Here is a 14281-nt window from a genome sequence, read left to right on the forward strand (position 1 = left end):
TGAGAGTCTGCCTGCCGATGCAGGGGACACGGGTTCGTGCCCCGGTCCGGGAAGATCCCACATGCTGCGGAGCGGCTGGGCCTGTGAGCCATGGCCGCTGAGCCTGCACGTCCGGAGCCTGTGCTCCGCAATGGGAGAGGCCACAACAGTGAGAGGCCTGCATACCGCAAAATAAAAAAAAAAGACATAACCATAATACTATTATACTTAAAAATTAACAATAATTCCTTAATATCATTTAATATCCAGTCAGTGTTCAGGTTTCCCATATTTGCTCCATGAATGTCCTTTTACGGTTGGTTTCTTCTAATCAGAATTCCTGTTAGGCCCATACATTGAATTTTGGTTGATAGATCTCTTAAATTGCTTAATCTGCATCCTTGTGTTGCTTAACAGGCTGCTGTATCTCCATGTGTTTCCTTTTATGGTAGTTAGGTCTCGAGGTTTGCTCACATTCGGGGCATTTTTTCCCCCCCCAAGAATACTGTGGTTTTCAAATATGTAGCTTTTTCTGATACTAAATATGTTATCCCAACACTATTTTCCAATTCTCTAACACCAACTGGATGTCCATCAATTCATTTTTGACACTAAATACCAGGAGTTATCTCAGACTCCACAAGGTAAGGACTCAGTCCCTCAAGGTTTAGCCCAGTTCAGGTACCAGCCACAAATCACGTCCCAGGCTACCCACACTTCTGTCTGGCTGAGTATAAATTTGAGGGTTCCTATGACCCCACCCCCACCCCCTGCCCTCAATTCAGTAATTCTCTAAAACAACTCATAGGACTCAGGGAAGTGCTATGCTTATGGTTACCGTTTTATTATAAAGGATAAAACTCAGGAACAGCCAAGTAGAAGGAAGAGATGCATAGGGGAAGTTATGAAGGGCGTTGGGGGGGTCTCTGGGCCTGCCACTCTCCCAGCACATGGATTTGTTCACCAGTCTGGAAGCTCCCCCAAAGGTCATCATTCTGAACTTTTAAATTTTTTTCTGAGTTTTTTTTAAATCAAGGTTTTATTACATAGGCCTGGTTAAGTCATTGACCATTGGTGATTGAACTCAATCTCCAGCCCCTAGATTCATATGTGGCATTCTTCAGGGAACTCTGACTCATAAATCCATAAACTGTGGGTTTTATCCATTATAACTAATCCTATAGCCAGGAACATCTCGCTAAGTACATTTCAGAGATAAGGTCTCTTCCTCTTAGAAAACAGTCTGTTTTCTTTTTAAAGGTTTAGTTGACAAGGAGATTAGACTAGTCACCTGCCTTTTATTTTCTCTATGGGTGTCCTCGTCCCCTTCCATGAAGAGAGTAAATGGATTATAGGCCAACGGTGTTGCCTGTTGGAGATATAAAGCCTTTCTTTCAACCCTGGAAAGTTCCTTGGTATCTCTTTCTGGCCTATCCTCTCTTCCTCCCACTCAGGGCAACCATTCTGCTGATTTATATATAACCACAGTTTCGTTTTCCTGGTCCTGTACTTCATATAAATGGAATAATCCTCTGATACGTATTCTATTATGTTTGGCTTCATTCACTTAGGGAATAATGTCTGTGAGATTTATTGAGGTTGTGTTTATCAGTAGTTTGTTCATTTTTATTGCAAAGTAGTGTTCCATTCTATGAATATACCGCAGTTTATTTACTCATTTTCTTATTCATGGGCATTTAGGTTGTTTTCAGTTTTTGGCCATTATAAATAAAGCCACTGTGACTATTCTTCTACAGGTCTTTTTGTGGATATATGGATTCACGTATTTTGGATTATATTCTTTCCTCAGCCATATCTAGTCTACTGATAAGCCCATCAAAAGCATTTTTCATTTCTGTCTACAGTGTTTTTGATTTCTGGCATATTCTGTTTGTTTGTTTCTTAGAATTTCCATCTCTCTGCTTACGTTGCCTGTATGTTCTTGCATGCTGTCTACTTTATCTGTTAGAGCCCTTAGCATATTTGTCCTACCATGTTTGAAGTTCCTGTCTGATAATCCCAATATTCCTGCCGGATCTGAATTTGATGCTGATGTTTGCTTTGTCTCTTCCAACTGTGTTTTTGTCTTTTAACATGTCTTACAAGGTTTTTTTTTTTTGATAGCCAGGCATGATGTGTTTGGTGAAAGGAACTTCTATAAATAGGAATTTAGTAAATGTGATGATTAGTTGTGGGGGAAGGAGAAGTGTTTTATAGTCTGAAAAGACTAAGAAGGTCTTTTAGTGAGCCTGTGCCTCCGGACTGTGAATTTCGCACTTGCAACTAGTTTTCTCCCCCACTCCCTTTAGAAAGGAGGATGGCTAGAGTGGGCTGGATTTGGGTTATTTCCCTTCCCCCAGGTTAATTAGGCTTGGATAATATCCTAGCAGGTAGGCTCTGTTTAAATGGTTTCCACTGAGGGCAGATCTTGTTAAGTACAGAATATTCTAACATATTTCAAAATGGTTCCTTTTCCCCTCCTCCTGCTGGAAGCTTGAGGGGATTTACTGTGAGAACCTGCTGGAGATCGAGGAGGTAAAACTCACAAAAATGTGGGGGCATCCTGATGATGGGGTCCCCCTGGTGTTCTTAACTGTCAGTTGTTCATACTGAGCCTCTAGCAATATGTCAGTTACAGTTGCAGCTTCCCTACTCCAGACTTCTTCCCTGGGCGGTGGGGATTGCTGCTCCAGAAAGTTTTGAGTTTCCTTTATTAGCCTGTCTTGTCTTTCCAGTTGTGCCTTGTGACCTTACCTCTGTGACAAATCTAAGAAAAATTGTTGATTTTTCAGTTGCTCAACTTTTTACTTGTTAGGATGGACTGGTGACTTTTCTTCTTACATGCTGGACTGGAAACTGGAAGTCCTTAACATTTTTCAAGAACTAATTTTTGCTTCTGTTGATATTTTTTTTCTTCATTGTTTGTCTCTATTCTACTTTATTGATTTCTTTACTTACTGTTATTATTTCCTTCCTTCAGTTTGTTCTTCTAGCTTCTTTAGATGGAAATTTGTATCATTGTTTTATTTTTTATTCATATAATTGTTTTTAATCTTTTGTTCTTTTAAAATGTTTAAAGATTTCCCTTTAAGCATCACTTTACTTGTAGTCCATAAATTTTGATTTTTTTTTATTATTTAATCAAACATTTAAAAACTTCCCATTATTTATTATTTTTTTTAATCATGAGCTATTTAGAAGTGTGTTGCCTAATTTCCACAGATTTGGAGATTTCCCTCCAGTATATTTTTGTTACTGATATTTTATTTTCTTAGCATCAGAGAGCATACTCAGTATGGTTTCAGTCCTTTCACATTTATTGATATTTGTTTTATTATCCAGCATACTGTTTGTCCTTAGAAATGTTCCATATGCTTTTAAAAATTATGTGTATTCTACAGTTGTGTGGTGGAGTGTTTCATAAATGTTAGGTCGAATTGGTTGATAGTATTGTTTAAGATTTTTGTATCATGACTGATTTTCTGTTTACTTGTTCGTTCAGTTACAGAGAGAGGAGTGTTAAAATATCCAGATATTATTGTGGTTTTGTGTATTTCTTCCTTTTGTTCCGTCAGGTTTTACTTTGTGGTTTTGAAGCTTTGTTATTAGGTGCATTCACAATTAGAATTGTTGTGTCTTCTTGATGAATTAATTCATTTGTCTTTATGAAATATCCCAGTTTATTGCTGGGAGTGCTCCCTGTACTGAAGTCCACATTGCCTGATATTAATATAGCAATGTTTGCCTTGTATATAGTTTCCATCCTTTAATTTTTATCTGTCTCTTTATATCTAATAAGTGTTTCTAATAAGCAGCTTATATGGTTGAGTCTAAGCTGTTTTTGTCCAGATTGATAATCTCACATCTTTTAATTGGAGTGTTTAGCTAATTTTCATTTAATGTAATTATTAATGTGGTTGGGTTTAAGTTTGGCATCTTTTCTATTTGTTTTATTTGTTGTTTGTCTTAAAAACCATACTAATTATTTTTCATCTGAGCTCTGGTTCTTTTTTTTTTACAGGTGGATTAACAATAAGTTTAAGACAGTTGAGAAACTGAGTTGACATTTCTTTTAGATTTAAATGATTCTTCAGAATTTTATAGTTCTCATCCACATGTATTTCATTAGCAATTTGTACTAAAAATTTGCTTTTATCGAGTCTTTGTAAAGCATTAAACACATTTTCAAAGATTCAGCAACTTTTTATTTTCCCACTTCTGTTTCTTAGATTTATGTAATTTTTGGAGTAATTATCATAGCAATTACAGTGGATATAAACAGATTTAAGAACAAACATAACTGCTTCTTCATGGTCATCCTCCTCAGCAAATGGGAGCAGATGGGCATGAGCATTCCCAAATGTAACTTACTATTAATCAGCTATTGGCTGATATTCAGTATTGGCTCTCTTTTTATTTAACTGAAGCATTGGAGAGAATGTGAACACCAGAGAGCCTGGTGTTTAAAGATTGAGTAAAAGTTCTGTGTTTAACTGTGTAATACCTGGTTTGTAGTATAATTGGAATAAAATTGCAGGTCTTTATCCATATTACTGCTCTATGCATTATTTTGAATAATTATATTAGACATATTGTTAAGGTACCACTCAGAATCAAGGAGTTTAATGTAGCTTGGGTCAAGGAAATGATGTTTTTGATTCTTTTAAAATGCAGAATGATATCAGACTTCATCAGAAAACAAATTGTCATTGATTATCATTTGGTTTTTAAGGGTATCTTTTATTTTTCTTTTTAAAATCTAAGTATTAAGACATATAATATGTGAAATTTTGTTTTTATTTGGTTTCTTATTAGGATGCAATATAAGAGTGTCTCTGTGTGAAGGCAGAAGACTGGAATAGTTTATCTTTTTCAGATCCTAGCTAGTAGGGAAATCAGTGTTTGTTATCCTGTCGCCTAGTATTTTTTAGCCTTTAAAATTTTAATTACGCCTAAAAATCATTTAAATAACAGTAGAAATACAGTTTCCTATTTGGGTCTAACTAAGATGTATTTGTTCTTTGCTTCAGCAAGAGAAAGCAACTACCATGGATTTGACTAAACATTTAGAAAGTACTCTTAAGACTTGTGTAGGTACCAGAATGAAAAATCTAGCAGCTAAGGTTGAAATATTGAAAGAAATTAGGTAGGTAAAAGCATATTTTTAAGAAGGATAGTTTAAAACAAATGCTAATTAGTTGGTGCTTTGTTTTGTATGCCTGACATTTTTGCTTTGTAACTTAATCTTTGTATTTTTATTACTTTAAAGAAGGAAACTAAAAATAGTTACTCCTGAGACAAATTTTCTATTGTTTTTGTTAGTGTTCTGTTGACACTGTGTGGCATGATAGTGTCCTAAAAGTCATCTATGAGAATGAAATTAAAAAGTCAACACAACTTCTAAGTGGTAGTTTGATGAGAAACTACTATGTCCTCTTGTTTTGCTTGGGGTTATTTTCAGTCCTGTACTGAAACTAGATTTCAGTAATATAACTTAATTATACTCCGTCTAAAGAAAGAAGAAAGTAGTGTTCATGGAGTTAGAAGAAAAGTGATCTTCATGGAGTCAGAAGAAATTGGTTAGCAAGTTTTGTGCAGAGTTTATTCAGCATATCTCAGACTCTATATATGAATTATATAGGTATTGTACTTTATAGAGGATTGTTTTATTATTGGTTAGGGATAATTTTTCACCCTTTTCTACAATGTGGAAAAAATAGTTCTCAGAACAACCTAGTTCTCTTTTTGTGCTATACATACAACTTAAATCAGTAATTCATTTTCTCATGTACTTTGAAACACTAAGAAGATGTTGCCCTGAATTAATCCTGCACGTTCGTCTTTTGTCCAGTGGGAATTTATATTCTCCAGTATAAATCCATCAATCGGTATCTGGTTTATAAGTTTCTAAATAGTTTGAGTAAGTCTCTCTAGAGCTTAATCAACTTTTAATGCATAACCAAAAATTCAGGTGACTACACTTACAAAGCTGTGAGACAGACTTTGGACCAAAACAGTTCAAAATATTTTAACCCATATTTGAGGAAATAATGTGCTGTTAGAATGGTGGCAGTCTAACTGGAAGCTAGAAAAAAGAAAATGATGGGCCTTGTTTGTTTTGCTATTTGGTCTTTCACATTGCTTTTTCTTTTTGGATATTTTAAAAAACTCTGCAAATGCTAGTCTGCTTATTAAGGTACAAGGACTATGTGCCTGTCATCTTGGTAAGCAAGATTGGCTTAAGTATAAAATTTTACAGAATTATTTATAAATCCAATTTAATATCATTTAAAATCTGCAGACTTTTGAAGTTGTCTTTTTATATAAAGCTTTCTGAAAAAGATATTTAAATTTTTTTCTCAATTATGTTTTTAATTGTATCAAAGTTATTTATGATTTTATATGATTTTAAAAAGTACCTCTTCATAGCCAGTGTTGTAAATAGTAACTTTAGACCATTAGTATTTAAGTGTAATTTTTTTTCTCACAGCACCTTAAAAATTTCTTGATCTTTTCCTTTTTGCTGTTTTAATAGATGTGTCAATATCAATGCTCATTTTGGAAGTGACCTGTCAGATGCTATACAAGTGTTGGATGAAGGCTGCTTTACTCTCCCAGCTTCTCTGAATGAATTAGAGATAATTTGGGCAGAATACTGTCTGGCTCAGGGGAAGATTCAAGCTTGTCAGAATATGGTGGGTTAAGAATTTTTCTCTATGATGATTTTTATCTGTTGAACATAAGAAGATAATGTCTTTCAAGAAAGCAGAAGGACTGCAGATATTGGAATGATACTTTATGTGAAATCTCTAACTTTTACATATCTTCATATTAATAATTTGATTTCTTTTGTTGCCTTGTAAGAAAGGTAGGATAGATAAGTAGTGATTGTGGAAAAAGGGTTAGTTAACCCTTTTGCAGTCCCTTTTGCATGAGAATTTACCCCTCTCTGTTCCCTTGGTAATTTGATGAAATGGTATTTCAGTCATGTTACTGGCAACATTGTTTAGGTAAAAATAAAACCCCTGATTGGTAAATTGTATCTGGACTGGGAGGAACTGTAAACTACAAATACTTGCAACTGGGCATACCCCTTGAGGGACCCTGGCAGCTATACCTATAAGAGATGGTGGCTTTTGAGGGGCATGAGGCTTGTAAGCCAGAGTGGCTCCCACAACTGCTAATGTGGATCTTGTCTTCTGGTCTGAGTGGCGTGTTTTATGCTGCATTATAGGACTCTGCCTTACTGTTAAATGCTATCTAAGCCATCCATGTGTGGGTAGGGGAGGGATATGAAGAATGGAATATTTCATGTGACTTCTTCATTAGTGTAGGTAAAAATATATTTATTTCCTCTTGAAATTTTCTTTAGTTTATTATATTGAGCTGAATGGAACTCCTTCTTTTTCATATAAAGATATTTGGTACAACAATCATAGCTTTCCATAGTACCTATGAGCCCTAAACTTGTGTTTGGAGTTGTCCTATCTTAAGTATCGGTGGTTTCTGCCTCTGGGGATTGTACCCTGATAGTCTTATTTCCTATTCATTCTAGGTTGGCCAGTTGGCAGCGTAACTGGCTCTGAATGAGAAAAGTAAACAGAATAACTAGGCCTCTGAAAATGCCAGGAATGTTTAATTTGGATAAAGGATTTGATTTGGGTTATTTTACATATTAGACCTGGTTACTGGTTACTTCTGATTATGGAAGAAAAAAAGTGACAGAAGTAATAATTTTTGAATCTCTATGAAACACAGGCAGTGTTATAGATACTTTATAAACTTTTCGTACACTAACTTTTAAATATGGGCACTTTTGGGGCTTCCCTGGTGGCACAGTGGTTGAGAGTCCGCCTGCCAATGCAGGGGACGCTGGTTTGTGCCCCAGTCCGGGAAGATCCCACATGCCACGGAGCGGCTGGGTCCGTGAGCCTTGGCCGCTGAGCCTGCGTGTCTGGAGCCTGTGCTCCGCAATGGGAGAGGCCACAACAGTGAGAGGCCCGCGTACTGTGAAATAAAAAAAAAAAAAAAAAAAGGGCACTTGGCACTTTTGCTCCTCAGGAAACTGAGGCCCACAGGGTTTAAGGAAATTGCTCAAGATTACGTAGTTCTAAATGTTAATATGGAATTTGAACCCAGGTATGTCTGATTACAAAGTGTATTCTAGTTCCATTTAAACCATACTGCCAGTATTAAAATACTTCATCATGTATTTTCAGGTAGTAAGATGAAAAGATGAAAAAGGACTACTTTTTAATTTTTGTTTTGTTTTTGTCATTTGAGCATAGGAAAGTGATTTATCACAGGGAGGGAGAGGGCTTAGTATATGCCTAGGACTTGGTATTCTAGTAGAACAAATGTGATTTTTTTTTTTGAAGCAATTTATTTCCACTACTGCTGATGTTTCAGGACTTACTTTTAGGCTTTATTACCCTAAAGTTCATTTGACAGACTGAAGAGTAGATTATTGGATAAATAGAGAGTCATAATTGTCCCTCAGATAAAGTTGTCATTTTATTTCCCTGCTTGTACGTAATTTGGGTCAGTATTGTTATTTTCATTTATATATTTCGCACAGTTCCTTAACTTGATTGCCATGTGTACTTTTTTTTTTAAATAAATTTACTTATTTATTTATTTTTGGCTGTGTTGGGTCTTCATTGCTGCTAGTGGGCTTTCTCTAGTTGCGGTGAGCAGGGGCTACTCTTCGTTGCTGTGTGCGAGCTTCTCATTATGGTGGTTTCTCTTGTTGTGGAGCATGGGCTCTAGGCACGCGGGCTTCAGTAGTTGTGGCATGTGGGCTCGGTAGTTGTGGCGCACAGGCTTAGTTGCTCCGTGGCATGTGGGACCTTCCTAGACCAGGGATGGAACCTGTGTCCCCTGCATTGGCAGGCGGATTCTTAACCACTGTGCCATCAGGGAGGCCCACCAGGTGTATTTTTGATGAAAGAGATTCTTTTCTTTTGTCTTTATAATTAGTTATATAATGGTCTGGTTGAGCTTACACAAAAAAGAGTATTCTAACATTCAGGCTTTTAAGTGTATGTGCCAGACACTGTTACAGGCAGTAGACACATGCATTTGTTTAAGACGTGGTCCTATCCCTCTATCTACCTTGGGTATTGCCCGGATATATAAATAGATAGTTTTAATATAGTTTGGTAAGTACTATAACAGAGGTAATTCACAGCATTCTTGGATATCTCTCATATCTATTTCCAAACATAGCCTTTTGGGTGAATTGGAGGTTTTATCATGGTGGAGATTAACTGAATCTTGAAAGATAAGTAGATGAAGGAATTGAGGGTGGGCTGAGAATAGGAAGGAGACAGTGTGTAATTAGCCATAGATACTTGTATAATTTTCTTAAGAAAAGGAAAAATTTTATTGTTGCAGAAATGATAGGAAAAGATGAAGATTAACAGAGAAGAATTGTTGAACGTAAATCTTATTTCTAATTAAGGGAGAGAAAACTCTGTCATTTTGGTGATCTAAGGAGACAGGTGTTTGTCCTAAGTGTTTACTATGTTTGGAGAATGTAATGTTAAATTTTACTAACTTTAAGAGATCAGTTTTTTTCATAGAGGTCAGTGTGTAAAAAAAAACACCTGATATATTAATGATGGTTATTCTTTTTCTCCTTCCTCCAGAATGAAGGGAATATTTTGATAGCTAAAAGAAATGAAGTACAACAGAAGCTGTACATGGCAGTAGAAGTTTTTATTCTGGAAGTTGATGAGTTACCTCTTAATAAACGCTTGAAAACATTACAGGTTGGAATTTTAAAAGATACTAAATATACATTAAATATACATTAAAATATGTTTATCGTTTGAGAGGTGAAATTAGCGTTTGCCTTTAGACTTCAGATAGTACTGATGGCTGCAAAAGTTTTTCTCTGATAAATCCTAGTTTCTTTTTAATGGTGTTAAAATTTTATATTGATATATTTAACGTGTTTATGTATGTATATGTATTTATCCTGCAAATAAGGTAAAATGATCAGGCATGTCAGGCTTGCTAGAGCAGCATTCTTTGGGAAAACTCACAGAGACAGGAGCAGTAGCAGGCAGGTGAGTCCCTGTTACCCACTGCATTCTAGCAGAAAATCTAGTAAAGCCATATGTTAGAGTTAGGGAGAGGGATCCTGATCCTTGAGTTATAGGTCTTTTAAGATCTGTGATAGGGGATAGAGTACAGTAGCTATGATGTTGTGGAACCTTGTCTTTAGTCCTATCCTTTCAGCTCAGAAATGACTAATTTGGAGTGAATGAGTGTGACAATGTTGTCATTCCGCCTGTTAACATAGTCTTTCTACTTATTCACATCTTTTATTATGTTTTTTAATGATGTTTAAAAGTTTTCTCCATAGCGCCTCATGCATTTTCTTCATTTAACTCCAAGACATTTATACTTTTGATTGCTTTTGTGAATGTTATCTTATTTTCCATTTCCTAGTTATTTTTGATGGTGTAGAGGGATACTATTGATTTTTATATATTGATGTCTCTCTGGCAACTCTGCTGAACTCTCTTTTAGTTTTTGTCAGTTGATACTCTGAGCTTTCTGTGTGGTCATATCATTTGAATACAATAACCCTCTTCTACTCCTTCTACCTTTTATGTATCTTAGAATTTTTACTATTTGTCAGTATCTTTAATACCAAGTTGAATAATAGCTGTCTTGTTTTATACTGTAGGGAGTAAGCTTGCTGGAGAATTGGAGAAAAGGATATTCAGGGACATCTGGGCACTGTCTCTTTTTTTTTTTAACATCTTTATTGGAGTATAATTGCTTTACAATGGGGTGTTAGTTTCTGCTTTATAACAAAGTGAATCAGTTATACATATACATATGTTCCCATATCTCTTCCCTCTTGCGTCTCCTTCCCTCCTACCCTCCCTATCCCACCCCTGTAGGTAGTCACAAACCACCGAACTGATCTCCCTGTGCTATGCGGCTGCTTTCCACTAGCTATCTATTTTACGTTTGGTAGTGTGTATATGTCCATGCTACTCTCTCACTTTGTCACAGCTTACCCTTCCCCCTCCTTGTATCCTCACGTCCATTCTCTAGTAGGTCTGTGTCTTTTTTTCCGTCTTACCCCGAGGTTCTTCATGACCTTTTTTTTTTTTTCCTTAGATTCCATATATATGTGTTAGCATACGGTATTTGTTTTTCTCTTTCTGACTTACTTCACTCTGTAAGACAGACTGGAATAACCTATACTATTTATGCAATTCCATTTAAGGAAACGGAATTTTCTTAGTGAGGTCCATCCACCTCACTACAAATATCTCAGTTTCGTTTCTTTTTATGGCTGAGTAATATTCCATTGTATATATGTGCCACATCTTCTTTATCCATTCATCGGATGATGGACACATAAACATTTCTCCAAAGAAGATATACAGATTGCCAACAAACACATGAAAGAACGCTCAACATCATATTAGAGAAATGCAAATCAAAACTACAATGAGATATCATCTCACACTGGTCAGAATGGCCATCATCAAAAAATCTAGAAACAATAAATGCTGGAGAGGATGTGGAGAAAAGGGAACCCTCTTGCACTGTTGGTGCGAATGTAAATCGATACAGCCACTATGGAGAACAGTATGGAGGTTCCTTAAAAAACTAAAAATAGAACTACCATACGACCCAGCAATCCCACTACTGGGCATATACCCTGAGAAAACCATAATTCAAAAAGAGTCATGTACCAAAATGTTCACTGCAGCTCTTTTTACAATAGCCAGGACATGGGCATGGTCTCTTTTTGTCCACGTAGATGAAGGTGTAGTTTTCATATTACTGTGTATGGTTCAGGAGCCATTGGAGCCCTGGTTTGAAACATTTTCTTAATGGAATTGCATAAATAGTACAGGTTATTCCAGAATGGTGAAGTGAGCTTTTCATATAAAAGGATAGTGTTGAAAGAATTCACCTCTCTGCATTGCAGCTTCTACTTTACCCTGTAAAGTTTTATTTCTTCTCATTAACTGTTAGAAAACAGAGGTGAAGGATCGGCAAACAAGGTCATTTTTAAAGCTCTTTTCTTTTTAAAGTTTAATCTTAAAAGAAGTTTTGCCAAATCTGGTTTGTCTCTCTTTCTACTATTCCCCTTGGTCACCAGTTTATTCTTTTTTTAAAAATTTTTACTGGAGTATAGTTGATTTATAATGTTGTGTTAGTTTCAGGTGTACAGCAAAGTGAATAAGTTACATATATACACTCTCTTTTAGATTCTTTTCCCATGTAGGCCATTGCAGAGTATTGAGTAGAGTTACCTGTGCTATACAGTAGGTTCTTATGAGTTATCTTATATATAGTAGTGTGTATATGTCCCCCCACCCGGAATCAGATTTTTCTACATCTGTAACTCTGTTTCTGTTTTGTAGATAAGTTCATTTGTACCCTTTTTTTAGATTCCACATATAAGCAATATCATATGATATTTGTCTTTCTCTGACTTCACTCAGTATGACAATCTCTGGGTCCATCCATGTTGCTGCAGATGGCATTATTTCATTCTTTTTTTATGGCTGAGTAATATTCCACTGTATATATGTACCACATCTTCTTTATCCATTCCTCTGTTGATGGACGTTTAGGTTGCTTCCATGTCCTGGCTATTGTAAACAGTGCTACAGTGAACATTAGGGTGCATGTGTCTTTTTGAATTATGGTTTTCTCCAGAGCTACATGTAAACGAATGAAATTAGAACACTCCCTAACACCATACACAAAAATAAACTCAAAATGGATTGAAGACCTAAATGTAAGGCTGGATACTATAAACCTCTTAGAGGAAAACATAGGCAGAACACTTTCTGACATAAATCACAGCAAGATCTTTTTCAATCCACCTCCTAGAGTAATGAAAATAAAAACAAAAATAAACAAATGGGACCTAATTAAATTTAAAAGCTTTTGCACAGCAAAGGAAACCATAAACAAAATGAAAAGACAACTTACAGAACGGTAGAAAATATTTGCAAATAAAGCAACTGACAAGGGATTAATCTCCAAAATATACAAATGGCTCATGCCGCTCAATATCAATAAAACAAACAACCCAGTCAGAAAACGGGTGGAAGATCTAAATAGACATTTCTCCAAAGAAGACATACAGATGGCTAAAAAGCACATGAAAAGATGCTCAACATCACTAATTATTAGAGAAATGCAGATCAAAACTACAATGAGATATCACCTCACAGTGGTCAGAATGGCCGTCATCAAAAAGTCTACAAATAATACATGCTGGAGAGGGTGTGGAGAAAAGGGAACCTGCTTGCTCTGTTGGTGGGAATGTAAATTGGTACAGCCACTATGGAGAACAGTATGGAGGTTCCTTGTAAAACTAAGAGTTACCATGTGATCCAGGAATCCCACTCCTGGGCACCAGATTATTCTTTAAGCTTCTCTTTAGTTTGCTGAAAAATAGTTAGATTTTTTTTTTATATTCTTCAAGTAAATACTTAAGAAATATAACTTATACTTTGATAATGAGGGTCAAAGAAGTGAAATGTCATGATTTTGATTTCCTCAGCATTTATTGAGATTTTTTTTGTGGCCTACAATACATGGTTAATTTTTCATGACCGTTTCTTTTAAGTTCAAAAAGAAAGTATATTCTAGGTTTTCTTTGTGTGCAGTTTCTGACCTATAGCTATTATTTTAAGCTTTAATCTTCTGTATCTTTGCTTAGTTTTTTAATCTGATCAGTTTGGGGATATTTTTGTTATATATTCTAGTTAATATATTGTTATATATTCTGCTTCTTTAAATTGTTCAAAATATTTCATTGCTGTATTGTTGAGTGTTAATGAATTTGTGATTGTTATGTATTTTAAGCTGTTATGTAACATTATTTTTCCCTTATGATGTTTTGGGATAAAATTTTATTTTTGTTTTCTTTTAAAATTCTTACCCACCTGTCTTTCTGGTTAATATTTGCTTTATATATTTTTTCTTTTTTTCTCCCTTTATTTTAAATGTCTCTCTGAGACAACACACTAACAGATCATTTTTAAAAAGCATCCAACGTGTAAATCTGCCTTTTGATGGGTAGCTTGATTTATATATTTATAATTACTGTTTTATTAGAACTTATTTCTGTGATTATTTTTGTGTTTCTGTTTATCATGGTTTCTTTTTTTTCCTCCCTTTTTTTTCACCTTCTACCCCTGATATCTTAGAACATTTTCACTTGCCTCTGGTGTGCCTTTTTGTCTGTCTGTACCTCCCTCCCATGAATCTAACAACCACAATTGTTGTCTAGGATTTTACTCAC

At 35.5% G+C, this 14281-nt stretch overlaps 1 protein-coding gene across 2 annotated transcripts in view; it reads left to right on the forward strand.

The window, feature by feature from the left end:
• The window catches only part of STK31 (serine/threonine kinase 31), a gene marked incomplete at both ends in the record, with an annotated part of 86200 nt that overhangs the window by 19901 nt on the left and 52018 nt on the right, over nucleotides 1-14281 (forward strand). For both annotated transcript variants that reach the window (XM_082847016.1, XM_082847017.1), the window contains 3 exons: nucleotides 5010-5125; nucleotides 6515-6674; nucleotides 9630-9752. In XM_082847016.1, coding sequence (XP_082703142.1) covers nucleotides 5010-5125; nucleotides 6515-6674; nucleotides 9630-9752 — 399 coding nt within the window. The remainder of the gene's footprint in view (nucleotides 1-5009; nucleotides 5126-6514; nucleotides 6675-9629; nucleotides 9753-14281) is intronic.

The sequence above is a fragment of the Leucopleurus acutus genome, assembly GCF_964270905.1.
Source record: "Leucopleurus acutus genome assembly, chromosome: 9".
Lineage (NCBI taxonomy): Eukaryota > Metazoa > Chordata > Mammalia > Artiodactyla > Delphinidae > Leucopleurus > Leucopleurus acutus.